The sequence below is a fragment of the Ahaetulla prasina genome, chromosome 6 (assembly GCF_028640845.1).
Source record: "Ahaetulla prasina isolate Xishuangbanna chromosome 6, ASM2864084v1, whole genome shotgun sequence".
Taxonomy (NCBI): Eukaryota; Metazoa; Chordata; class Lepidosauria; order Squamata; family Colubridae; genus Ahaetulla; species Ahaetulla prasina.
Window position 1 is genome coordinate 106311372 of NC_080544.1, and position 24549 is coordinate 106335920.

Consider the following 24549-nt stretch of genomic DNA (forward strand, 5'->3'; position numbering starts at 1 on the left):
TGTGCCAGGGTGGCGCTACAACTCCCATCATTTCCAGTCAAGGCTGCCCAGAAGGAGGAGTCATTGCAAAAGGCGAAGCTCATTCATTTAATCCGCATTTAAAAGGCAACCGGTAGACTCTTTCCCCAGTACAGGTAGTCCTCAACTTACAACAGTTCATTTAGTGACCGTGCAGAGTTTACAGCGGCACCTAAATAAAGTGAGTTATGACTGTTTTTTTTCACACTTGTGACCGTTGCAGCATTCCCCGTGGTCATGTAATCGAACTGGGCAACTGGCTAGGTGACTCAGTGGCTAAGATGCCAAGCTTGTTGATCAGAAAGGTCAGCAGTTTGGCGGTTCGAATCCCTAGTATAGGTCTCCTGCGTGAGCCGGGGGTTGGACTAGATGACCTCCAAGGTCCCTTCCAACTCTGTTACTGTTACTTTATGACGGTTGCAATGTGTGGGGGGGGGTCATGCGAACCCCTTCCGTGACTCTCTGACCAGCAAAATCAATGGGGAAGCCAGGTTCATTTAACAACCACATGACTCGCTTCATCCATTGTGCCGATTCGCTTCGCAACTGCGGCAAGACAGGCGGCGAAATTTTATTTATTTATTTATTATTCTGATTTATATACCGCCCTTCTCCCGAAGGACTCAGGGCGGTTTACAGCCAAATAAAACAGAAATACAAACAATACAAAAGTTAAAAACGTATTTTGTTTAAAAAACTAATTCAATTTGGCAAAAAGATTAAAAACTCTTAACAAAACCCCCCATTAAAACTATTGGGCCAGGGTCAAAAATGGGTCAAAATTCACTTAACGACTGTCTCGGTTAGCAACAGAAAGATGGGGGGGCTCGGCTGTGGTCGTAAGTCGAGGACTACCGTACAGCGACGCGAGGCTTTTTCAACAGCGATACAACTATTCGAGATTTTCATTGGCGCCTTAAAAAGAGGGCGGGGTCCCGAGCGCCTGCGCCTGCGCGGCTCAAAGACGTCTTCGTTCCTCCGGAAGCGCTGTTCTCTCTCTTTGGTTTGTTTTTTTTCCCTCTTTCCGCCCCTCCCTCTCGGCCTTTCTCTAGGCAACAATACGGCCGGGGCGTCTTCCATCCTCTGACGTCATCGTCGGGCGCCGGAAGCGGAAGACCGCGAATTTCCGGCTTTTCCATGCAAGAGTCTCTGGAGGCGTGGGTGCTTCGCGTGGAGTCGTGTAGCTGCTCTGGCTCCTAGCAGAGGGTCGGGGTGACCCTCGGCTCTCCCGGTCCTTGTTTAAATCCTGCGTTCGGCCTGCTCTTCCTCCTCTCGCCATGGCGGGCATCCTCTTCGAAGACATCTTCGACGTGAAGGACATCGACCCCGAGGGCAAGAAATTCGACCGGGGTGGGGCTCAGTTCGCCTTTCCCCCACCGACCCCCTATTATCCCTCGGTTGCGCTTCCGAGGAGGCCGGGTTTTTTTAAAAAAATAACATTAACAGAGTTGGAAGGGACCTTAGAGGTCATCTAGTCCAACCCGCTCACCCCCCAACAACAGCCCTGTGAGGTAGGACAGGCTTTTGCGGTGCTGCGCAAGCCCCAGGTCCTCCGAAGGAGAGAGTTGGCGCCTCTTGATGTTTCGATTGGAGGCCAGCTGCTTGTTCCAGCTTTTGAGGCTGCAAGTGCTTTAAATTGGGAAGTCGTTTAATACAGGGGCCTCCAACCTTGTCAACTTTTAAGACTTGTGGACTTCAGTTCCCAGACTTTTTAAGAAGAGACTGCACAGCCACTTGATGGAGGTTCCTTCCAGCTGTATTTAGATGGATTGATTGACTACAAGCATGATGGATTCCAGAATCTCCCACTGTCCATCTTCCAATTGGATGCACAGCAATTAGAATTCAGATCCTTTCATGACCCAAACTAAGGGGGGGGGGGAGGAGAGAGAGAGAGAGCTTTGGGCTTTGAATTTGTGCTTGTATACGGATTGGTTGTCAGACTCCCAGGGGGCCATGCAGGGGTAACTTTGTAGATTGTCTTTTGAGTCCCAAGCTTGGTTGAGCCTTGCTGGGTGATGATGTCTTAAAGTTGAAGTCCACAAGACTTAAAGTTGCCAAGGTTGGAGACTCCTGGTTTAATATGTGTTGGGTTGCAAAACCACTTGGACGTGACCGTGAAATCCCCGTGGACGCAACTCAAGTCTGGAAAAACATGACTTTTTTGGGGGGGTGGGAAGGGGCAAAGCATTCTGGAAAGCAGCAGATGGAGGTGGGGGAAAAACTGGCTTCATTTGGCTAATGCAGCATAAGGGGTAGAATATTTTCTGCTACTTGACGTAGCCCGCCTCACAGGGTTGTTGTAAGCATAGAAAAGAATTATTGTTGATTATATACTTTTACCAAGGCAAAATATAAATCAGGGGATTTAGGAAGACTGGACTGTTCCATCGAGCCTTAGGGTAGGGCTGCTATGATTACCCCCAATGGATGAGTCATTTTAATTGTGTTTTTTTGAATGTTTGGTTCCCACTGTATATAGTTATTTTATGAAATATAAAAATTGGTTTTACTCTGACTAGCCTGTATTTATTTTAACCCAGTCACAGTTTTGGGATGTTGCATGATGGTTGCTTGATAGAGCAGCCAAGGAGGCGTATAAATAAAATGAGTTAACATCTATCTATCTATCTATCTATCTATCTATCTATCTATCTATCTATCTAGCCATGCTGGGTTCCTTGAGGGGAGTATTTATTGGAACAACTAATACCAGCTTGACTATGGACTGTAAGGGTTCCTGGCCTCCTGTGTGACGTTTGTGGTAGAAAAGTACCACTGATGATCCCCATTCTAAGAATAGGATACTACTGCTTGTCCCTCAGTAAGATTGTGATTTACTGCAGCCTTCAAATCTGGCTGTGTATAGGTACTCCTTCAACCTATCAATGAAGACTGAGTGGAGCAAGTGGCCAGTTTTAAGTTTCTGGGTGTTATCATAAAAGAGGACCTGACTTGGGGCTCTCACATTGCAGCCCTGATCAAAAGGGCCCAATAGAGATTATACTACCTGAGACTTTTCAGAAAACAACAACTGAATGAAAAACTGCTGGTGACCTTCTACCGCTGCACCATAGAGAGTATTTTAACTTACTGTACCTGTGTGTGGTTTGCAATTGCACAGTGGCAGATAGGACAGCACTCCAGAGGGTCAACGTCATTGCCCAGAGGATCAGTGGTTGCCCTCTCCCCTCTTTGGAAGAGCTTGATAGCTCCTGCTGCCTTAAGAAAGTTTGAAATATTCTTAAAGATCCATCTCCTGGGCACCCTTTTCTTTTTTAACTATTACCATCTGGCAGACGGTACAGGATATGAAAAACAAAGGAGAAATAGGCTGAAAAACAGCTTCTATCCCAGGGCGGTAACTATATTGAATTCTACTGTATAGTGCAATATTAAAGCAATATTGGGGGTTTTCAGTTCAATTGTATAGAGTGTGAAAGATGTGTATGTTTTATTTTTATAGTTATAATGTATACTGAAGATGGCATTTAATTTCATTGTACGAGGTGCAATGACAATAAACTGAACTAAACTTGTGGTATCTGTTACCCAAATAAATGGAAATCCAAGAATTTTATTGTATGCAGTTGAATGTTGAAGAATTTTCAACACGCTGTAGAAAACTTGGATGAACTGGAAACTTTTCCCTAACCTTCACATACTTTTGGAGTGACATTTGAGCAGTAAGCATCTTTCTTGAAGATTTTACCTTTCAACAACTAACATCCTGGCATGTCTTTAGTTTCCCGGCTGCACTGCGAGAGCGAGTCTTTCAAAATGGATCTGATCCTCGATGTGAATGTACAAATCTATCCAGTTGATCTTGGTGAGTACATACCTAGCAATGTTTTTTTCCTATTTCCTTGTAAAATATATTTGGATGATGTTTTTTTTCCTGCAACGTAAGATTTTCACTAATATAACAGCTTAGGGTGGAGCTGTGAAGTCCTTGGTGCTCTCTGAGCTTGATTGCTTGCAGATGTTTCATTACCCAACTAGGTAACATCATCAGTGGAATTGAGAGTGGAGTTTATTCTTTGTTCATTTACAGTAGCTTACTTTATTCTTTGTTTATAGACAATATCCTGTTGGTGAGGTCTGGTTTTCTCCTTGGTAGTTCCTTAATTAGGGTATCATTTTTTGCTTGATTGCTTGGTGTTAATCCCTGCTTATTTGGGAGTTGGCTGCTGAAAAGGATATATTCCTTTCCTTTCGTATGTTTCCTTGTTTTTTGTTTTTTTGTTTTCTTAAATGGTATGTAAAAGATAAACCAATTATCTTGAGGGCAAACAGCTAACCAAACAAGCAAGCAACCAAGCATTAAAAGCACCAAGGACACTTCATTATTATTTTTTTGCTTATTGCTAAAGAACAATTAGCAACATCTAGAATATTCTAGGTTTGCATAATGCATTGCATCATGAATTAAAGCTGTCTGGAATCCCTAGTAAGGGAGATGGGTGGCATAAAAATTTATAATCATATTAACTAATCAAGAGACTTGATTCAATATAGCATGTCAAGCAGTGGTGAAATCCAATTTTTTTTACTACTGGTTCTGTGGGTGTGGCTTGGGTGTGGTGTGATTTGGTGGGCATGGCCGGAGAAGGATAGTGCAAAATCTTCATTCCTACCCTACTCCTGGGGGAAGGATGCTGCAAAATCTCCATTCCCGCCCCACTCCTGCGGGAAGGATGCTGCAAAATTTCCATTCCCTCTCCACTCCTGGAGGAAGGATATTGCAAAATCTCCATTCCCAGCCCACTCTGGGACTGGCCAGAGGTGGTATTGGCCGGTTCTCTGAACTGCTCAAAATTTCTGCTACCGGTTCTCCAGAACCTGTCAGAACCTGCTGGATTTCACCCCTGATGCCAAGTTATATTTAGAAAACCCTGATCAAATCTAACATATTCATAGCTTAGTAAATAAGTGTTGTGCCAAGTCCCATACATTTCAGAGTTTGTCTTCCGATATTTCTTAAGATGTTTACCTCAAGAAAGCTCTAGGCTGGTCATTCATGCACATTTCTTTTCAAGTCCTACACTCGGATCTCCCCCAAATATTATTAGGGACCTTGACATAACCGGAATTGCACATTCCCCCACTGAGGGGGGGAATGATTCACAGGCTTTCCATGATAAATCTGGAGGGTCTGATTCACAGGCTTTTTGCTTTTGCGTTTTTGTACTTCACGCCTAATATTTCTCGTTCCTTGCATTGCAGGAGACAAATTCCGCCTTGTGATAGCCAGCACTTTGTACGAAGATGGGACACTGGATGACGGCGAATATAATCCTACAGATGATAGACCCTCCAGGTGACAAAAAGCTTTCCCTTCAGAGCCTAGGATGGAGGCCTGTTGTGTCTTGCCCGCTCTCACCGCAGCCGGGGTCTGCTTATCTGCTTCCGAACGCTGAAGAATGTCCTCCCGGCCCCAGTCCTGGCTCCATGCCCAGACAAGCTGAAGAGGAGGGGGCACCTCCCGGTCCCAGCCCTGGCTCCATGCCCAAGCAGGCTGCAGAGGAGGGAGCATCCCCCGGCCCCAGCCCTGGCTCCATGCCCAGGCAAACGGAGCAGCTAGATCCCTCCCCCTCCTCCACAGCATGTGAGCCTGAGGAAAGTTTATTTCCAACAGCTGCTGATTGGAGTGACCCTCGCATCAGAAGACTGGATAGGCGGAGGCAACAGAAGGAAGGGAGGGGCAGGCCTTAATGAGTGCTGAGTCATGGAGCCACACCCCGTGGCCTATATAAAGGATCTGCTTTCTGGCAGTCTCTGAGTCAGGCAAAGTCGAACTTATCTTGCTGAAGTCACTTTCTGGTCTCCTGCCTGCTCTGAGGACTTTGCTAGGACTTTGGGCAGAGCTGCAGAGGCAAGCCTGATTCGGATTTCCCTGACCCGGCCGTCAGCGGAGGAGTGGGACACGACAAGGCCAGTGTAAAGAAAATGCGGCAGTTGTCACAGATCTGATTCTTTGGTCTTGTCGTGTCCCACTCCTCCTCTGACGGCCGGGTCAGGGAAGTCCGTATCAAGTGTGGCCGCAAAGCCTCTGCAGCTTTGCCAAAGTTCTGTCAGAGTTCTCAGGGCAGGCAGGAATCCAAGGTGTGACTTCAGCATCCAGATGAGACTTTGCCTGACTCAGAGAGTGCCAAAAAGCAGATGCTTTATATAGGCCATGGGGTGTGGCTCCATGACTCAGCACTTATCCAGGCCTGCCCCTCCCTTCCTTTTGCTGACGTCGCCTCTCCATTCTCCGAAAGCGGGGATCTGTCCACGTTTTGTCAGCTGCCGGCAATTCTAGCTCGTGGCTGGCTTCTTGCTCGTGGCTGGCTTCTTGCTCACACGCTGTGGGGGGGAGATTTATTTTCTCAGTCTGTCCGGGCATGGTGCCAGGGCTGGTGGTTGGAGGCATGCCAGCCCATTCTTCTTCACTATCAGTCTCTGGCTCAGATAACAGGAGATGGGAGGGGCCCAGCTGCGGAGAGGGGGGCGGGCGAGGCACAACAGGTCTCCTCATCTAAGCTTTGACTTTTTAGATCTGGTGGAGTAATAATAAGGGACTCCTCTCCAGCTGGCTGGAGAATTCTGGGAGTTGAAGTCCACAACTCTTAAGGAGACTCCTGATCTAGAGCAGGGGTCTTCAACCTTGGCAACTTTAAGACTCGTGGACTTCAACTCCCAGAATTACTCAGCCAGCTTTGTTTTGCTGGCTGAGGAATTCTGGGAGTTGAAGTCCACAAGTCTTAAAGTTGCCAAGGTTAGAGACCTCTGATCTAGAGGAACAAATACTGTATTTTCCGGCGTATAAGACGCACCTTAGTTTTTGGGAAGGGAAATAGGAAGAAAAAAAATCCTGCCTACCAGGTATTCATCTGCCTAGCGTCCTTAGCCTGGTCAGCTTCAGCACATTAGTTTGCTTGCTGGTTTTGAGGTTGGGGCTGAAAAACAGCTTCAAAAGCACAGCTGATCATCGGAGGAAGCTGCAGTGATTAAAGCAGGCGAAGCGCGGAAGGAGTAAGAGGAGGCAGCAGCTGTTCCGGGTAGCCATTTTGGGCACCACGCTCAGTGTTACATTCGGAGTATAAGACGCAGCCAAATTTTCAGCCACTTTTAGGAGGGAAAAAAGTGTGTCTTATACTCTGAAAAATACGGTATTGCCACCTGGATTTTAGGATGTCAGACTAGTCTACAAATGTGTCCCTTCCCTTCCTCCACCATGCCAGTCCTGTGAGGTAGGTTAGGCTGAGAAAATGTGCTTGAGTACTGTTACTCAATCATCTTCATGGCTGAACCAGAGTGGAACCTGAAATACAGGTAGTCCTCAACTTACAACAGTTCATTTAGTGACTGCTCCAATGGCACTGAAAAAAGTGACTTGTGACCGCCTGTTTTTCACACTGGTAGCATTCCCCACGGTCACATGATCAAAATTCAGACGGTTGGCAGCTGGTTCATATTTACGACGGTTGCAGTGTCCCTTTTGCGACCAAGTCAATGGGGAATCCAGATTCACTTAACAACCATGTTACTAACAACCAGCGCAGTGATTCACTGAACAACTCTGGCAAGAAAGGTGGTAAAATGGGGCACAACTCAATTAAATGTTTCACTTAGCAACATAAATGTTGGCCTAGATTGTGGTCGTAACTCGAGGACTCCCTGTAATCCAGTCTTAAGTGTGCAGAGCCATAGAATGATAATGTAAGAATTCAAGGCAAAGACATTTTTGCTCTTTTCACAAAGGAATGTTTTGATGACTGTATGTCACAGAGGGAAGGCTTGAGTTTTGGATTGATGCTGAATGCGTTCCTTCGTTTTTGGCGTTTCTGGTATTTTAATGTATGTTCCCTTCTTTTGGCCGGCTCTTCTTATTCACAGGGCGGATCAGTTTGAATACGTGATGTATGGAAAGGTGTACAGGATTGAGGGCGATGAGACATCAACAGAAGCAGCCACGCGCCTGTAAGTCTCCTTTTCTGAAACAGGTTGAAAAGCAATTGTGTTTTGACATCATACAAAGCCGTAATTTGATTGAATGGGTTCAGGCTGAGGATGTTGTTTGTGTTGTGGTCCGCCAGCAGCCTGCGGAGCTGGCAACAGTCGGACAGCGATGAGGCTGAGGAAGAACGTGGGCCAGTCCTGGAGGCTGGGGAAGACCCAGATGAGAGCTCTGCGTCAGAGCAGAGGTGGGGCCAGGGCCATCGGGGAGTGATGTGCAGACTCCGGAGCCTCCAGAGGCTGACAGTGGTGAGGCAGAGGAATAGGAGGAGCCTGTTCCTAATGCATGCATGAGAAGAGTTGCCAGAAGGCAAGAGCAGCTGTTGTGCCTCGCTCGCCCCCCCCACCCCCCGCAGCCGGGCCCCTCATCTCCTGCCAGACGCTGATAGTGCAGAAGAATGTCCTGGCATGCCTCCAGCCCTGGCACTATGCCTGGACAAACCGAGCAAGACAAATAGCCTGACATGCCTCCAGCCCCCAGTCCTGGCACCATGCCCGGACAAACAGAGCAGCTGGGCCCCTCCCCCACAGCATGTGAGCCTGGGGAGTGTGAAGCCAGTCAAGAGCTGGAATTACTGGCAGCTGGAGGCTGGAGGGACCCACGCTTCCGGAGAGTGGAGAGGCGACGTCAGCAAAAGGAAGGGAGGGGCAGGCCTGGATAAGTGCTGAGTCATGGAGCCACACCTTATGGCCTATATAAAGGATCTGCTTTCTGGCATTCTTTGAGTCAGGCAAAGTCTAAATTGGATTGCTGAAGTCACATCCTGGTCTCCTGCCTGCCCTGAGAACTCTGACAGAACTATGGCAAAGCTGCAGAGGCACGCTTGATACGGACTTCCCTGACCCGGCCATCAGAGGAGGAGTGGGACACAACAGCAGCTAAAGCAAAGAGGATGACTCAGAAGTACAGCTAAGAGATGATTGGCCCCTCCCATAAGGCTTAAAAGACCAGCAATGGCGTTTGGGTTCTTTGTCGGAAAACAATGTTGATAGACTTGCTCCTTGCTGCATTTATTTCTTGTTGGCATCTTGTGCTTTTGAACTTTTGCCAAGAAAAGCCTTTGGCAGTTTGCCTAATTAGACCAAGGTTGATGATAAGACTGAAGAATTGTCTTATGAAGAATGTGCTTTGATTAATTTGGACAACGCTGAGAATGAGTTAATTCTCAGCTGTTCTAATAAAGTCTGTTTGTTTTTGAACTGATTGCATTTACTACTATCTACTTGGGCCTGGGTCACAACACCTTCGTTCCTGGGGTTTCTCAATCTCGGTTGCTTGAAGAGGTGTAGACTTCAATTCCCAGAATTCCCCAGTCAGCCATTCTGCCTGGGGAATTCTGGGAGTTGAAGTCCACACCTCTTCAAGCAGCCAGGGATTGAGAAGCACTGATGTGGCATGTGGCAGTGTGACCTATTCAGGACATTTTAATCTCTTTGCAACTGTAAGATGAATGCTGTCTCTATCTCATCCTTCTCTCTCCAGCTCTGCCTACGTCTCCTACGGTGGCCTCCTCATGAGACTCCAGGGAGATGCCAACAACTTGCATGGCTTTGAAGTGGATTCGAGGGTCTACCTCCTGATGAAGAAATTAGCCTTCTGAGCAGCTTCCGCCACCAAACAGGTTGGAGGCTCGATCAGCAGCTTGGGACATTGCAGAAAATAACATCCGTTGCTTCCTCTGCTTCCCTTCGGAAGCGTTTGGAGCAAAGCTCGGCAACAAATTAGAAGCACCCTTCCGATGTTCTCCACCGGCTTTAGCATCCACAACCGGGACAATTTTTCTCCATGCCGTTTTCCCAGGGCCCTTTGCATTAGGAAGAAGCTGCCAGGCTACATGGCAGCATTCCTTATGAAACTGAAGAGTAGTTTTATCTCCTGGTGCCGGAAACGATACACTTTTGATAAGGTGGTCTGTTTTACAGTGCATTTTTCTACAAAGGCAGCACTACTATTTCTGGTAAACTGGGCCCCTTTTGGTCAAAAAACACAGAGCAAAAGAAGTCAGCTCCTGCGTCAAACTCCTTACAGGTAATTGTTACTCCTTTTTTAAAAAAAACCTCGAATAAATATTTTTTATGAATTTGTATGGTTGTCTGGGCTGTTTACAGGAAGGCCCTTCGGTATCTCTTTGATTAACAGAGCCAATCAGTCTGGAGCGCAAAGCATCTACCACCTCTCCCAATTTTATGTTGATCTTATAGAACCGTGATGGAGTTCCTATGGCCCCACGTGCCACAGGTGGCATGCGGGGCCATATCGGTGGGCATGCGAGCTCAGCTCCGGAACACATGTGTCAGCCAGCTGATTTTCGGGCCTTCCGGTCCCACCTGAAGTCAGCAAATGGGCCATTTCCAGGTTCCGGAGGGCCTCTGGGCTGGGGGAGGCCATTTTTGCCCTCCCCAGACTCCTAGAAAGGCTCTGGAGCCTGGGGAGAATGAAAAAAAGGCCTACTAGGCCCATCATACCATGGCACACCAAAAGCGGAGGAAGCGGGGGAGGGGTCACGCACGCAGGGGGGCTGTCGTGTCCCACTCCTCCGCTGACGGCCGGGTCAGGGAAATCCGAATCAGGCTTGCCTCTGCAGCTCTGCCCAAAGTCCTAGCAAAGTCCTCAGAGCAGGCAGGAGACCAGTAAGTGACTTCAGCAAGATAAGTTCGACTTTGCCTGACTCAGAGACTGCCAGAAAGCAGATCCTTTATATAGGCCATGGGGTGTGGCTCCATGACTCAGCACTCATTAAGGCCTGCCCCTCCCTTCCTTCTGTTGCCTCCGCCTATCCAGTCTTCTGATGCGAGGGTCACTCCAATCAGCTGTTGGTAATAAACCCTCCTCAGGCTCACATGCTGTGGAGGAGGGGGAGGAGTCTAGCTGCTCCGTTTGCCTGGGCATGGAGTCAGGGCTGGGGCCGGGAGGTGCTCCTTGTTCTGCAGTTTGTCTGGGCATGGAGCCAGGACTGGGGCCGGGAGGCATACATTCCTCCGTGTTTGGGAGCAGATAAGAAGGCCCCGGCTGCTCTGAGGGCGGGCAAGACACAACAGGGGCAGGTCACATAGAATTATGGGTGTGGGCACGCATGCGTGCAACCCCTCGCGCTCCCCCTGCTTTTGGCAAGCAATGGCAAAAAGGTTAGCCATCACTGCTATAGAAGGACCCAGAAGGCAATTTGGGTGCCCTCCGTATGCTTAGGAGCTCTATGCATATCAGCCACAGCTCCTGTGATGTAGCGGAAAGGGATTTGTGGGAGCTGGAATGGTATAGTGGTTAATCTTTCCGATGTGGAGGGCCTTTTTTTTTTTTTGCATTTATATCCCACCCTTCTCCGAAGACTCCAGGCAGCTTACATTGTGTAAGGCAATAGTTTCATCCTATTTGTATATTTATATACAAAGTCAACTTATTGCTCCCAACAATCTGGGTCCTCATTTTACCTACCTTATAAAGGATGGAAGGCTGAGTCAATTTTGGGCCTGGTGGGACTTGAACCTGCAGTAATTGCAAGCAGCTGCTGTTAATAACAGACTGTCTTAGCAGTCTGAACCACCAGAGGCCCTTGGGTTCAAGTCTTCGAGTAAAAAAATTCAAGGGTGAATTGGGAAATGGTTCATGTTTCAGCTCAATTAATCTCACCGGGTAGTAAAGATACAATAGGGGAAAAAATCCTGTTTGCTGTTTAGAAATGTCCAAAGAAAAATGAAATAGGAATGTTTGGCAATTTTTATTTTTTTTGGTGTGTGTGTGTGTGTGTGTGAAATTCTCTCAAGATATGGATTTGCAAAAATCTCTTACGCTAGTTGGGGATAGCAAGAATTACCGTATTTTTCAGACTATAAGTCGCACCTAAATTTACAGGAGGAAAACAAGAAAAAAATAGTTTTTGGCCTCCGCGTGTTGGATTTTCGCCCTCCCAGCCCCCCAGAAGCACTCTGCAGTGCTCCGCACAGCCTGTTTTCACCAAGAAAAAGGGCCTGTTTTTGGCCTGCAGAGTGCTTCTGGGGGCCTGGGAGGGCGACTTTGAAACTGAGAACGCCCTCTAGAGTCGGGAACGACTAGCACATATGTGCAAGGGAAACCTTTACCTTTTATTCTAGGTTTCAATTCTGGTCCTTGAGAAAACCCCAATATATACATACTGTTGTGACCCAGGTTCCTGGACCCGGACTCTTGGACTCAGATGATTCAGAAAGTGAGGGAGAAGACCTGGCAAGGCCTGCTTCTCTTGGGCCCTCTCCCTTCCTGGCACCCACCCAAAGGGAGGAGGAGGGGCCGGCAAGGCCTGATTCTCCCTGGCCTTCTTCTGATTTGGCAACGCCCCAAGAACAGTTTTGGAGTGATGCAAGACTGCGCAGACATGACCGGCGCGCGCAGCAGAGGAAGCGTTAGGACAAAGCCAAAGAATGATGGTCATGCAGTGACATCTGCAGAGACTATAAAAAGGAGGCGGAACTTCCTGGTTTTTTGTCTTGGACAAAGCAATGAATTTGCACGGGCAAACTGTATCAATGGAGGGAAGAATATATTTGTGAGTAATTCTGGCCTTATCTATAATTTCCTCGTTATCTCCAGAGACTTGGCAGGCCCGGGGGTAGACGTGGCCAGAACATTTATCTATGTAAATAAATTAGAAAAGAAGGCCTTTGACTGACTCTTTGTTGGGAGTATTGGGGGAGGGAAACAGAACACATACCCACTAAGGATAGGTTAAACCCTAGGTCATGGCTGCAAAAAAACAAAATGTAGAGCCACTGTTTCAAAGCCCAGAATATCATCATCCGTCCTTAATGACTAATTAATAAGATCACCACCTTCATTATGAAGAAGTTGGTTTACACAAGACAAGTTATGGAGAGCAATGGGGTCGCTTCGCCGGATTCTCACTCGATGGCCCAGAATCGATCGAGCAAGAGGGGTTGAATGCCTTCCTCTGTTCCACTGAGTTTCCCTAGAGTTCATTGGAGTTGCTTATTCCAGGAGAACGCCGACCGGGTCAGACGAGAAAGATGGTGAGGCTCGGGTTCCATTTTAGGGGATAGACGAGCTAGCCTTGAACAACTCCATAAGTTTTGCAGTTTGGTTTGGTTTTTTGCAGGCAGCTGAAGCAAGCCGGTACGAAATGCAGAGAATCGGGATCTCCAGGATTAACACAACGCCCCTCCCTCTTCCCTTTTTTCTTCCCCCACCACGTTGAGGGCTTGGCCAGCCCTGTTCTTCCACCCCAGCGATGGCTTTTTTCTCCTCCAATAGCTGCCCTTGTCGATGTCTCTTGCCAGCCCGCCTGCAGGATGAGGCAGCGCCCTCTTGATGGGATCAAGGTGCTAAGGTGGAAAAGCAACCCCAGGTGGATGGTCCTCCTCAGCACAGGAGTCTTTCCGGAGGTCATAGAACAGGAAGTTCAGTTTTCCTCGCAAAAGCTGGACGTAGGTCCAGAAGACCGTCCTGAGGTTCCTCGTCAGAATCAGTTTGGGGACGTTTTCTGGCTGTGTAGTTCCGCTTTGTTCCTAGGGCGAGAGAAGAAAGCAGTCAGAATGCCTGTTGAGCAACCTTCACGCGATTAGAAGGTGCCCTTGGCAGCTTTTGGAGCAAATTCTTGAAGGAAGTTACCTGGGCCATTGCTCTATGGCAATGCGTGGCGGAAGCAGCACGTGAAACCGTCCCGCGAAGAATGCAATGCCTTGCAGGCTCCTCTCCTGTGTTTCTGTGATCACACGTGCGCTGGTCAGCTGGCCATCGCGCCCACGGGAGCGGCAGAACCCGGAAGAGGGGCGTTCCGGCACAGATGTGCAAGCCGTCACCCAAACTTCTGGGTTGATGTTGCGCGCATGCGCGATGGCCAGCTGTTTGTTGGGCGCGTTTCCATGCCGGTAATTGGGTGTTCAGGTGCCGGCTCGCACATGTGCGCTGGATCCTCTTCCTTCCGGGTATCGGCGCTCCCGTGTGCACCAACACCAGGGGGGCCGCGCATACCTCGTGGGATGGTTTCGCGTGCCACTTCTGGCACGCAGGCCGGCACGCGGGAATGTCAAAAGTTCACCATCATGGCTCTAGCAGTTTTCCAAACATGGAAACTTTTAAGGCAACTCCCAGAATTCCTCAACCAGCATGCTAGGGTTCACCCACCTTAAAGTAGCCAAGTTTGAAAAACGCTACAGGTAGTCCCATTCGTTTAGTGACCGTTTATAAAGTTACAGGAGTGACTTATGACCATTATGACCACCTGCGCAGGCTGCACTGGCTACCTGTGGCCTCTCGGGTGCACTTTAAGGTGTTAGTTACGACCTTTAAGGCGCTCCATGGCTTAGGACCTGGGTACTTACGGGACCGCCTACTGCTACCACATGCCTCCCACCGACCCGCACGCTCTCACAGAGGGGCACCCCTCAGGGTGCCACCCGCCAAACAATGTCGGCTGGTGCCCCCCAGGGGCCGGCCCTTCTCTGGGGGGGCCCCCACACTCTGGAACGAACTCCCCCCGGGCTTACGCCAGATATCTGACCTTGGACATTCCGTCGCGAACTGAAAACATATCTTTTATTCGCTGGGCTGGCTTGAATGAAATTTTAAACTTAAATTTTTAGCAATTTTAATGGGGTTATTGGTTTTATGGTAAATTTCTTAAATTTTTCAGGCTCATTTAATAAGTTTTTAACTGATTTTAATTTTGTATATTGTATATTGTTCTTTGTTGGTTTTATTCTGCCTGTACACCGCCCTGAGTCCTTCGGGAGAAGGGCGGTATAAAAATCAAATAAATAAATAAATAAATAAATAAATAAATTATTTCAGTTCTTATACTCACTTAACTGCATTCACTTAACCACCGTGGCAAGAAAGGGGGTAAAAAGGGGGCAAAACTCACTTAAGAATTGCCTTGCTTGGCAGTGCAGTGGAAATTTTAGACTCAATTGTGGCTATGTGTTGAGGACCCCTGTAGTTGCAGTTGAGGGTAGGAAAGAATATCATGAACAAGGACACATATTCAATTTTGCAGCCCTACCAAGATTGCTGGACGAGCAGGTACAAAAACAGCCAGGGAAGTAATAGCAGCCTGGGAAACCGGTCCATCGTCAGTCAACAGGAATGCTGATTTAGTACCAACCTATCAAGTACTTGGAAGTCGAGGGCTGGGCAGTACAAACGAACAACAGCGAATGACTTAAAAGCCCGTCACCAACACACCCTAATCAACATCTAAAAAGCCACTTACAACAGGCGCTATAAATATCACACATAGAGCAGCGCACACTTTGCTAGGGAGAACTTCCCCGAGGATGGGCTCCAGCATGAGTCCGAAAGCTCGGAAGATTAAACCACTAATCCCGATGATCGATCCAGATTGGATCCTGCAACGTTATCCTTGGACGCATATATTTGCCTTCATTTGTGAATGTCAAGGTTGCTTATAAACATGAAGCCACTTGTAGGGCAAACATTGCAAGGCAATTACATACCTGTTACAACTATACAACCTGCATTTTAACCAACTGCGTTGCACAAATGAGATCCTGGGTTAGTGAACATTAGATACCCAGGTTATGAGTGTCATGTCCAGAGGGAACAGTCCGGCAACATATAAACACAATAAATGCAGGTAGTCCTCAGTTAATGACTGCCGTGCTTGGTAACCAAAGTTCATGACTGCAGAAAAAGCCACTGCCAAATCTCAATCCCATGATGGTTCACCTAATGACCATGGGTGATTTGCTTAATGACCGACTAGAAGTGAGGTCATAAGTCCATCATAGTTCATGTGACAGCTCAATTGGGCCTCTGGTGGCTCAACAGACTAATGCAGTCTGTTATTAACAGCAGCTGCCTGCAATTACTGCAGGTTCAAGTCCCACCAGACCCAAAGTTGACTCAGCCTTCCATCCTTTATAAGGTAGGCAGATTGTTGGGGGGGCAATAAGTTGACTTTATATATAATATACAAATGGATGAAGACTATTGCTTAACACAATGTAAGCCGCCCTAAGTCTTCGGAGAAGGGCGGGATATAAATTCAAATTTTTTTAAAAAATAACGAATAAAAAAAATAACTGGCTTAGACTTAGAATAACTTATTGTCATTTTGAATGTACCAATCGGCATACATTAACATGGGATTTTGTTGCCTATAGCTTTCAAAGGGTCACTACCTCCAATATGCGCTACATAAACATGACAAAAATATAAATGAATAAATTATGCAAATGCTGCATCATTCAGTGATGAGTTGCCAGTGCTGATCAATCAACCGAGGACTACTGTGTGAATACAAGGGAGTCTATGAAAAGAAAATACTTTACGCTTCTAAAACAACCCAGCTTCAGGGAACTTTGATTTAGAATAATAATAATAATAACAGAGTTGGAAGGGACCCTGGAGGACTTCTAGTCCAACCCCCTGCCCAGGCAGGAAACCTTAGACCACTTCAAACAAATGGTTATCCAACATTTTCTTAAGAATTTCCAGTGTTGGAGCATTCACAACTTCTGCAGGCAAGTTGTTCCACTGATTAATTGTTCTAACTGTCAGAAGCGATGGGTGGAAACTAATCAAGGAGAGAAATTTCTAAGGAGAAATTTCTCTCCTTGATTAGTTTCCACCCATCGCTTCTTGTTCTGCCTTCAGGTGCTTTGGAGAATAAGTTGACGCCCTCTTCTTTGTGACAGTCCTTGAGATATTGGAACACTGCTATCATGTCTCCCCTAGTCCTTCTTTTCATTAAACTAGACATACCGAGTTCCATACCGACCGTTCTTCGCATGTTTTAGCCTCCGGTCCCCTAATCATCTTTGTTGCTCTTCTCTGCACTCTTTCTAGAGTCTCCACGCATCCTTTTTAGATTGTGGCGACCAAAACTGGATGCAATATTCCAAGTGTGGCCTTACCAAGGCCTTATAAAGTGGTATTAACACTTCATGCGATCTTGATTCTATCCCTCTGTTTATGCAGCCCAGAACTGTGTTGGCTTTTTTGGCAGCTGCTGCACACTGCTGGCTCATATCTAAGTGGTTGTCCACTAGGACTCCAAGATCCTAACTGATAAGGTGCCTTTGATGGTGAGAAAAGCATCTAAGATTTGCTCAAATTCTTGTATCCTATTACCAAGAGCATTCACTGCCTCTCCATTATTTTTTTGTGCCAACAAATGTCCATCACAATTACAATATGCTGTATATATCGACCCTTCACACCTTAAAAAAATTTCTCTTCTCCAGAATCTCAACTCTTTCATCTGTCTGGGACTTTCTTCCCTTTCATCTCCACTCGTTCTATCATTAAACAGTTGAGGAGATGTCCCACATTCTTCCTGTTCAATGTTGACTCATTAGCCGCTATTCCAATTTACTTTCAGGCATGGTTTCTTTAAGCCAGATGCCACTTTTCATGCACTCATCAAACACCGATGATGACTCCGTGTTTTCGCTTTCCATAATTCTCTACATTCTGTAAATCAGGGGTATCAAAGTCAAGGCCCGTGGGTCAGATCTGGCCCATGGAGTGCTTAGATCTGGCCCGTGGGGCTGCCCTGCAAACAGCAAAGGATCAGCCAGTGGTGAAACCTGAATCAGTTTAAGACTGGTTTGCTGGCTGTGCATGCGCAGTGCGCCCCACGCCCCAAAAAGGAGGCATGGGGTAAGCAGAACAGTGCATGGCGGGGGGGGGGGTGATCAGCTGTGGCATGCAATCTTACAAACCTACCCATCCCCACAAATTCTGGGATCGGCTCACCTGCCCTTGGAAGTTTCTTAAGTGCAGAAGGAAGAAGTTGACCTTCTCATAAAGCTGCTGAAGACGTACCAGGATGCAGGTCTCGTTCGTCGATCGCTGGGCCGCGGCTATGCCATCCATCAGTTTGACCAACACTTGGTGGATTTCCTGTGTCTTGGCTTCGTTCTGAAATAGAGTCAGCAATTTTGCCATCTCGAAGACACCGTATTTCAACCTTGGCAAATTTAAGAGGTGGGGACTTCAACTCCCAGAATTCCCCAGCCAGCCAGCCTTGCCTTGCTGGCTGGGGAATTCTAGGAGTTGAAGTCCACCCAGTCAAAGACCTTGGAGTCTTCATATCCAATGACCTAAGTGCCAAAGCCCACTGCAACTACATCTCAAAAAAGGCTTTAAGAGTTCTTAACCTAATCTTACGTAGCTGCTTCTCCAGAAACACTACACTACTAACCCGAGCTTATAAAACATTTGCTAGACCAATACTTGAATACAGCTCATACCACATTTCAGACATCAATACAATTGAACGTGTCCAGAAATACTTTACAAGAAGAGTTCTTCACTCCTCTGAATATAACAAAATACCTTATACCACCAGACTTGATATCTTGGGTTTAGAAAACTTAGAACTCCGCCGCCTTCGACAGGACCTATGTTTAACTCATAGAATCATCTATTGCAAAGTCCTTCCTGTTGAGGATTACTTCAGCTTCAATCACAACAATACAAGAGGAAACAATAGATTTAAACTGGAAGCTCCAAGAAATCCTCTGGAGCCTGGGGACGGCAAAAAATGGGCCTACCGGAAGTCCAGAAATGGGCCGTTTCTGGCCTCCGGAGGCTTCAGGGAGGCCTGCTAGGCCCAAAATGGGATGGCGGTGGGGCTTGCGTGCGCATGCAAGTGAAGGGTGGGGAAGCGCAGGGGGGTCATGCACACATGTGCAGGGGAGCGAGGCACATGGGGGGGTTGCACGTGCATGCGCAGGGGGGTTGGAGGGTGCGGAGGGGGCATTGCATTATGGGTGTGGGCACGTGGCATCACTGGTATAGGGTCTCCTGCGTGAGCAGGGGATTGGCTAGAAGACCGGCAAGGAAGGGTAAAATCCAGCAGGTTCTGACAGGTTCTGGAGAACCGGTAGTGGAAATTTTGCGTAGTTCGGAGAACCGGCAAATGCCACCTCTGGCTGGCCCCAGAGTGGGGAGGGAATGGGGATTTTGTAGTATCCTTCCCCGAGGAGTGAGGAGGGAATGGAGATTTTGCAGTCTCCTTCCCCTGCCATGCCCACCAAGCCACGCCCACCAAGCCATGCCTACAGAACCAGTAGTAAAAAAATTTGACTTTCCCCACTGCTCCAAGGTTCCTTCCAGTTCTATTATTCCGTTATTAGGATATGATGCCACCTATCTCCTGCCCACAACACAAAACTTTCAGCAGTCCCAAGAAGGTTCCAGGCCCATTTGCACTCTGATTCAGGTGATTCTGAGGATACAGGTAAACCCCCAAGTGGCCTGAATGACTCTCAAGAGAGCTAACAAACGGATGACTGCGAAGAATAAATCCTTCCATCCATTCCCACCATTCAGTCAGAACTGGAGGAGCTTCTTGGATGAGAAATAAAATGTTTTCAAGGAAAAAAAACACCAAGAAAGGCCGTTTGCCTTTTTGGAAAAACACCTTTGCGGCCCAGATGGTGAAGCCCAAAGAACCATGACATCCATACAGGCTATGTCAGGGTTCCAAGGAACACCCCCAACAAAATAAAGCTCTGAGGTTTGAGGTTCCTCAAAGTTCCAATTTATTAGAGATGTCATGTTGGCACAGCTGGGAAAACCCGAAACTGAAAGCTTCCAGGTTTTCCACACCCAGTTGACAGTTCACAGCCCTGCCCCACACCCACAAGTTCATCACATTGTCCAATCAACTCTTCACACTCAATTGGATACAATCTTCAGGCAGTCTCCATCAGATGCAGGCAAAAGTCCTTGAGTACAGAATGTTGTTATGACTAACTTTCTACCGCTCCAACAACAACCCCCTCCCAACTTCCCCAGCTAAAATATGTGGCAGTTAAGAAGCAAAAAGAAAATTGCCTTCCAAAACTGACAGCTTACATACTTACCGTCTTTGTCTTCCACACCCTGAGGCTCAACCCCACCGAGGGTAAATGCATAGGTTCCAGAAGCGAAGGAAGTTCTTCGCATTGGCTCTGCAGAGACAGGACAAAAGCAGAGGAAAATCCACCTGAGGCTGGCTAAATTTCACTCCTGCCTTTCTTTTACATCCCTTCCAGGAAACAAGAAACAGGAATATTCTTATCAGAAATGCAAATATTATTATGGGGACTAAATTGTACAATGGAAGGTTATCGGAAGTGCAGGAAGTTAGCACCCACCCCTCTCCTAGGAAAATGGGATATTTCAGGAAAAATTAAAAGGGCAGAATATTTCCCTTAAAAGGGAGGCAGAAACTCAGACTTCAGAGGATAATTAGAACTGCAGAAAAAATAATTGCTACCAACCTGCCTTCCATTGAGGACCTGTATACTGCACGAATCAAGAAGAGGGCCGTGAAAATATTTGCAGATCACTCGCATCCTGGACATAAACTGTTTCAACTCCTACCCTCAAAATGATACTATAGAGCACTGCACACAAGAACAACTAGACACAAGAACAGTTTTTTCCCAAAGGCCATCACTCTGCTAAACAAATAATTCCATCAACACTGTCAGACTATTTACTGAATCTGCACTACTATTAATCGTTTCATAGTTCCCATCACCAATCTCTTTCCACTTATGACTATATGACTATAACTTGTTGCTGGCAATCCTTATGATTTATATTGATATATTGACCATCAATTGTGTTGTAAATGTTGTATCTTGATGAACGTATCTTTTCTTTTATGTACACTGAGAGCATATGCACCAAGACAAATTCCTTGTGTGTCCAATCACACTTGGCCAATAAAATTCTATTCTATTCTATTCTATTCTATTCTAAACTCAGCCCCCCCACACACACCTTTGTCAATGGGCCACGAAGGCCTGGGCAGTCTATTCTACATAACAGAGATCTACCTCCTTCAGGCAGAGCCATAGTAGGAATTGCCCAAAGCCCTTTCATTACATCATCACCCAGCAAAAGTCAACCAAGCCTGGGACTCAAGACAACCTACAAAGTTACCCCTGCATGGCCCCATGGGAGTCTGACAACCAATCAGAACCCAAATCAGAGTCCAAAACCCAGGGACTCTCAGCATCTCTTCCCTTTTTCTGCCCAGGATCTCCAAGCCATGTAATAATAATAATAATAATAATAATAATAATAATAATAATAATAATAATAATAATAATAATAATAATAATAATAATAATAATAATAATAATAATAATAATATAATAGTAGTAGTAGTAGTAGTAGTAGTAGTAGTAGTAGTAGTAGTAACAACAACAACAGAGTTGGAAGGGACCTTGGAGGTCTTCTAGTCCAACCCCTTGCTTAGGCAGGAAACCCTACACCATCTCAGACAGATGATTATCCAACATTTTCTTAAAAATTTCCAGTGTTGGAGCATTCACAACAATGTGATCCTGTTCATCCATAAACCTTCTTTCCAAGCAACTTCCATGAATCCAGTGTCTTTTCCCCCCCACTTGGAACTGAAGATATTTCTTCCAAAAGAAGTGTGAATGTCTAGTCTAAAGAAGGGAAGAACTAGGAGTGACGTGATATCAGGGCTCCAATATTTGAGGGGCTGTCACAGAGAAGAGTGGGGGGGGGTGTCAACCTATTCTCCAAGGAACATGAAGGCAGGACGAGAAATAACAGTTGGAAACTAAGGAGGAATTTCCTGAGGGTGACAACAATGGATCAGTGGAACTGATGGCCTCCAGAAGTTGTGGGTGCTCCATCAATGGAGGCTTTTAAAGAAAAGACTGGAATCGGGGGTCTCCAACCTTGGTCCCTTTAAGAATTGTGGACTTCAACTCCCGGAGTTTCTCAGCCAGCAAAGCTGGCTGAGGAACTCTGGGAGTTGAAATCCACAAGTCTTAAAGGGACCAAGGTTAGAGACCCCTGGATTGGATAACCATTTGCCCAGAATGGTACAGGGCAGGTGTATCAAACGCGATTTCATTGAGGATCGCATCAGGGTTATGTTTGACCTGGGGGTGGGAGGGACATGGCCAAGGTGGGCATGGCCAGCTCGATGTCACTCATTGAGGCTCTATTTTCAGCCGTGAAGACCTCCTGCAGCGATGAAAACGGAGCCTGGGAGGCCTGTCTCCCATCCCGAGCTCCATTTTCGCTGGCAGAGGCACCGCGGGCTGGATCTATGCATCTTGTGGGCCCATGGGCCTTGAGTTTTTCACCCCTGGTATTTGGTCTCATGTCTCAGGGCTCTCCAACCATGTTCTTGTTCAAGCTTTTGCTAGCTGAGGAATTCTGGGAGTTGAAGTCCGCAAGTCTTAAAGTTGCCAAGGTTGGAGACCCCTGGACTGGAAGACCTCTAAGGTCCCTTCCAACTCTGTTATTCTGTCCTCCAAAGCAGGGGTCCCCGACCTTGGCAACTTTAAGCCTGGTGGACTTCAACTTCCAGAATTCCCCAGCCAGCTTTGCTGGCTGGGGTATTCTGGGAGTTGAAGTCCTCCAGGCTTAAAGTTGCCAAGGTCGGGGACCCCAGCTCCAAAACATCTGAAACAGGCTAAGAAGGAGGAACTAGTTGTCTTCAAACGTAGCGTGCTTGGACGGACCAACAGGTGCTTTCTCACCAACGTTTCCTCCATTTCCACCGCTTCCGCCACGTATTTCTGGATTAGTCGCCTGTCACATACAAGCTCCGTAGGCCACATCCCCGACAGTCTCATCTGGAACAGGAATACAACAAAGACCAGCAGCCCTGGAAGGGAGATAAATGAGATAAGCCAGAGAAGGACTAACTTAACTATCTTCTGCTGGAGTTTGATGGTGGGCACGCTCACAAAATGGAAATGCTTGCCCAATCCACAAGCAGCTAAAATGTACAGGTGCAAACCGTCCCCAGCTTACATTGATTATTAGAAGACAAACCGTGATAGGGGTTTCCATGAACAGATGCTCTCCCCCACAATGCCACCACGATCAACCTTTCTCTCATTTCCAGCGTTTTTTGGGTGTGTTTTATTCTATTTTGTTTTCCGAGCCGGAAAGTATTTTTGTTTTAGTTGCAGTTTGGTTCTGCAACCCAACAACACAGGCATTTTCACACACTTATGATCGTTGCGGCCTCGCTGTGGTCACGTGGTCAGCGTTCAGCCGCGTGTCAACTGGCTCATATTTATGACGGTCGCAATGTCCCAGGGACAGGCGATCGATCGCCTTTGGCGACCTTCTGACAAGCAAAATCAACGAGGAAGCCCGATTCACTTAACAACCGCATTATTAATTTGACAACGGCAATGATTCACTTAACATCCGTGTCAGGAAAGGTCGTAAAACAGGGCAAAATTCTGACTCGCTTAGCAACTTAGAAATGGTGGGCTCCGCTGTGGTCGTAAATTGAGGGCTTGTATATTGCTGAGGCCTCCTCCACCTTGATAACTTTTGGACCACCCTCGGCTGAAACCCCTGCAAAGCAGTTGGACTTCAACCTCCATCATCCCCAGCTGAGGCGGCTTTATTAATAGGATCCCATCTTTGGCCAAAAATCCCATTTTTGGCCTTTTTAGCCACACTAGATGCTGTTTCCAGAGCACGATTACCATAGTCTTTTGAGACTGAAGGATGCCAATAATAGCATTTTTGGCCAAGCTGAATTGCAGATTCCTAATTCTAACCCCCAAACCTAATTATCTCTTAAGCTCTAGATAGAATGCCTCCCCATTTGGAAACTTCCTATAAAGAGTTAACATTCAGTCTTCCCCAGACCACATCCTGGGTTGTTGCCCTCTAGCCTCAGCTCATATGCAGAGTGCCTTTCCCCTTGCATGCTACTTTTTCCAAGAAAGAACCCAGTCCATTTGGGCTCCTATCCTCCCCTCCCTCCCTAATTCAATTTGCTGTCAATCAAGGAGAATATTTGTCACCCGGGGTTGAAAACGAGGGGTCCTCGGTGGTCTTTGAACTTGGTGGCTTCCTTGCAGACCTTTCGTTACCCAAACTAGGTAACATCATCAGTGCCAGGGAAACACTTGCCACAAAAGCAACCACGTTCGGAGAGCACCAAGGATCGCTGACTTCAGGGTGCCCTGCCCTGCCCTCTCCTGCCAGGCTGGCACTCACGGTTCAACTCCATGCCCCCCTGTCCATCTGGTCACCTCCTCGCTCCGCTGGGGGACAACAGCTGCTCTCCAGCTCCTGCCCGGTGTCCATTGAAGACGGCTTGACCACGCAACCCTGCAGCAGCGCAGCGGCCGGAATGGGAGAGAGCCCAGAGTTTGCTGGCTTCTCTTGCCAGGCACTTCTGCTGCGCAATTCCAGCTTTCCAAGTCAGGGTTGCGTCGCTTCCTGTTGTGTTGCTGCTACTGGTGGTGCTGACCTCTGGGCCAAGGCACTAGAGAAGGGAACACGGCCGGCCGTCAGGAAAACTTCTCACTTCCAGATATTTCCGTCTTGGCTCCAGTGCTGATGGAGGGAGGGCAGCACAGGCTACGGAGCCACGAGAAGCCATCCGCAGGGATCTTGCAAACACGTTCCAACCTCAGGGCTTTGAGGCACCCCGTGCAGCCCCCAGGGCCTTGGAGAAAGAAAGGCAGAGAGATTTGGGGTGCCGGGCGCTGCCCGCCAAGCCCTATGGGCAGTGGTGGGATTCAAGTAATTTAACAACCGGTTCTCTGCCC

The 24549-nt window shown here is 47.3% G+C and overlaps 2 protein-coding genes across 3 annotated transcripts; one reads left to right on the top strand and one right to left on the bottom strand.

The window, feature by feature from the left end:
* The first annotated feature begins 1138 nt into the window (after nucleotides 1-1138).
* POLR2H (RNA polymerase II, I and III subunit H) lies at nucleotides 1139-10104 on the top strand. Its single transcript, XM_058188621.1, has 5 exons — nucleotides 1139-1368; nucleotides 3764-3847; nucleotides 5245-5338; nucleotides 7900-7983; nucleotides 9503-10104. Exons 1-5 carry the CDS (start codon nucleotides 1296-1298, stop codon nucleotides 9618-9620), a joined length of 453 nt encoding a protein of 150 aa, XP_058044604.1. The 5' UTR covers nucleotides 1139-1295; the 3' UTR covers nucleotides 9621-10104.
* Nucleotides 10105-13106: 3002 nt separating this feature from the next.
* On the bottom strand, nucleotides 13107-24256 carry LOC131201069 (thrombopoietin-like). 2 transcript variants are annotated; one of them, XM_058188619.1, is made up of 5 exons: nucleotides 24028-24256; nucleotides 22504-22631; nucleotides 19849-19935; nucleotides 17732-17896; nucleotides 13107-13515 (listed from the first exon to the last, which is right to left on the bottom strand). In XM_058188619.1, exons 1-5 carry the CDS (start codon nucleotides 24080-24082, stop codon nucleotides 13333-13335), a joined length of 618 nt encoding a protein of 205 aa, XP_058044602.1. In that variant the 5' UTR covers nucleotides 24083-24256; the 3' UTR covers nucleotides 13107-13332. The 2 variants fall into 2 exon arrangements, with proteins under 2 accessions (XP_058044602.1, XP_058044603.1); XM_058188620.1 differs by having other exon boundaries at nucleotides 23993-24252.
* Between the last annotated feature and the right edge of the window lie 293 nt (nucleotides 24257-24549).

What these genes read in the sequence shown, in the direction of transcription:
- POLR2H (XM_058188621.1), top strand. Translation starts at nt 1,296, where the DNA reads ATGGCGGGCATCCTCTTCGAAGACATCTTCGACGTGAAGGACATCGAC. An exon ending in ACAGATGATAGACCCTCCAG is followed by an intron (nt 5,339 to 7,899) that starts GTGACAAAAAGC and finishes TCTTATTCACAG; the next exon opens with GGCGGATCAGTTTGAATACG. An exon ending in ACAGAAGCAGCCACGCGCCT is followed by an intron (nt 7,984 to 9,502) that starts GTAAGTCTCCTT and finishes TTCTCTCTCCAG; the next exon opens with CTCTGCCTACGTCTCCTACG.
- LOC131201069 (XM_058188619.1), bottom strand. Translation starts at nt 24,082, where the DNA reads ATGGACACCGGGCAGGAGCTGGAGAGCAGCTGTTGTCCCCCAGCGGAG. An exon ending in GGGTGTGGAAGACAAAGACG is followed by an intron (nt 17,897 to 19,848) that starts GTAAGTATGTAA and finishes ACTCTATTTCAG; the next exon opens with AACGAAGCCAAGACACAGGA. An exon ending in TAAGAAACTTCCAAGGGCAG is followed by an intron (nt 13,516 to 17,731) that starts GTGAGCCGATCC and finishes CTCTCGCCCTAG; the next exon opens with GAACAAAGCGGAACTACACA.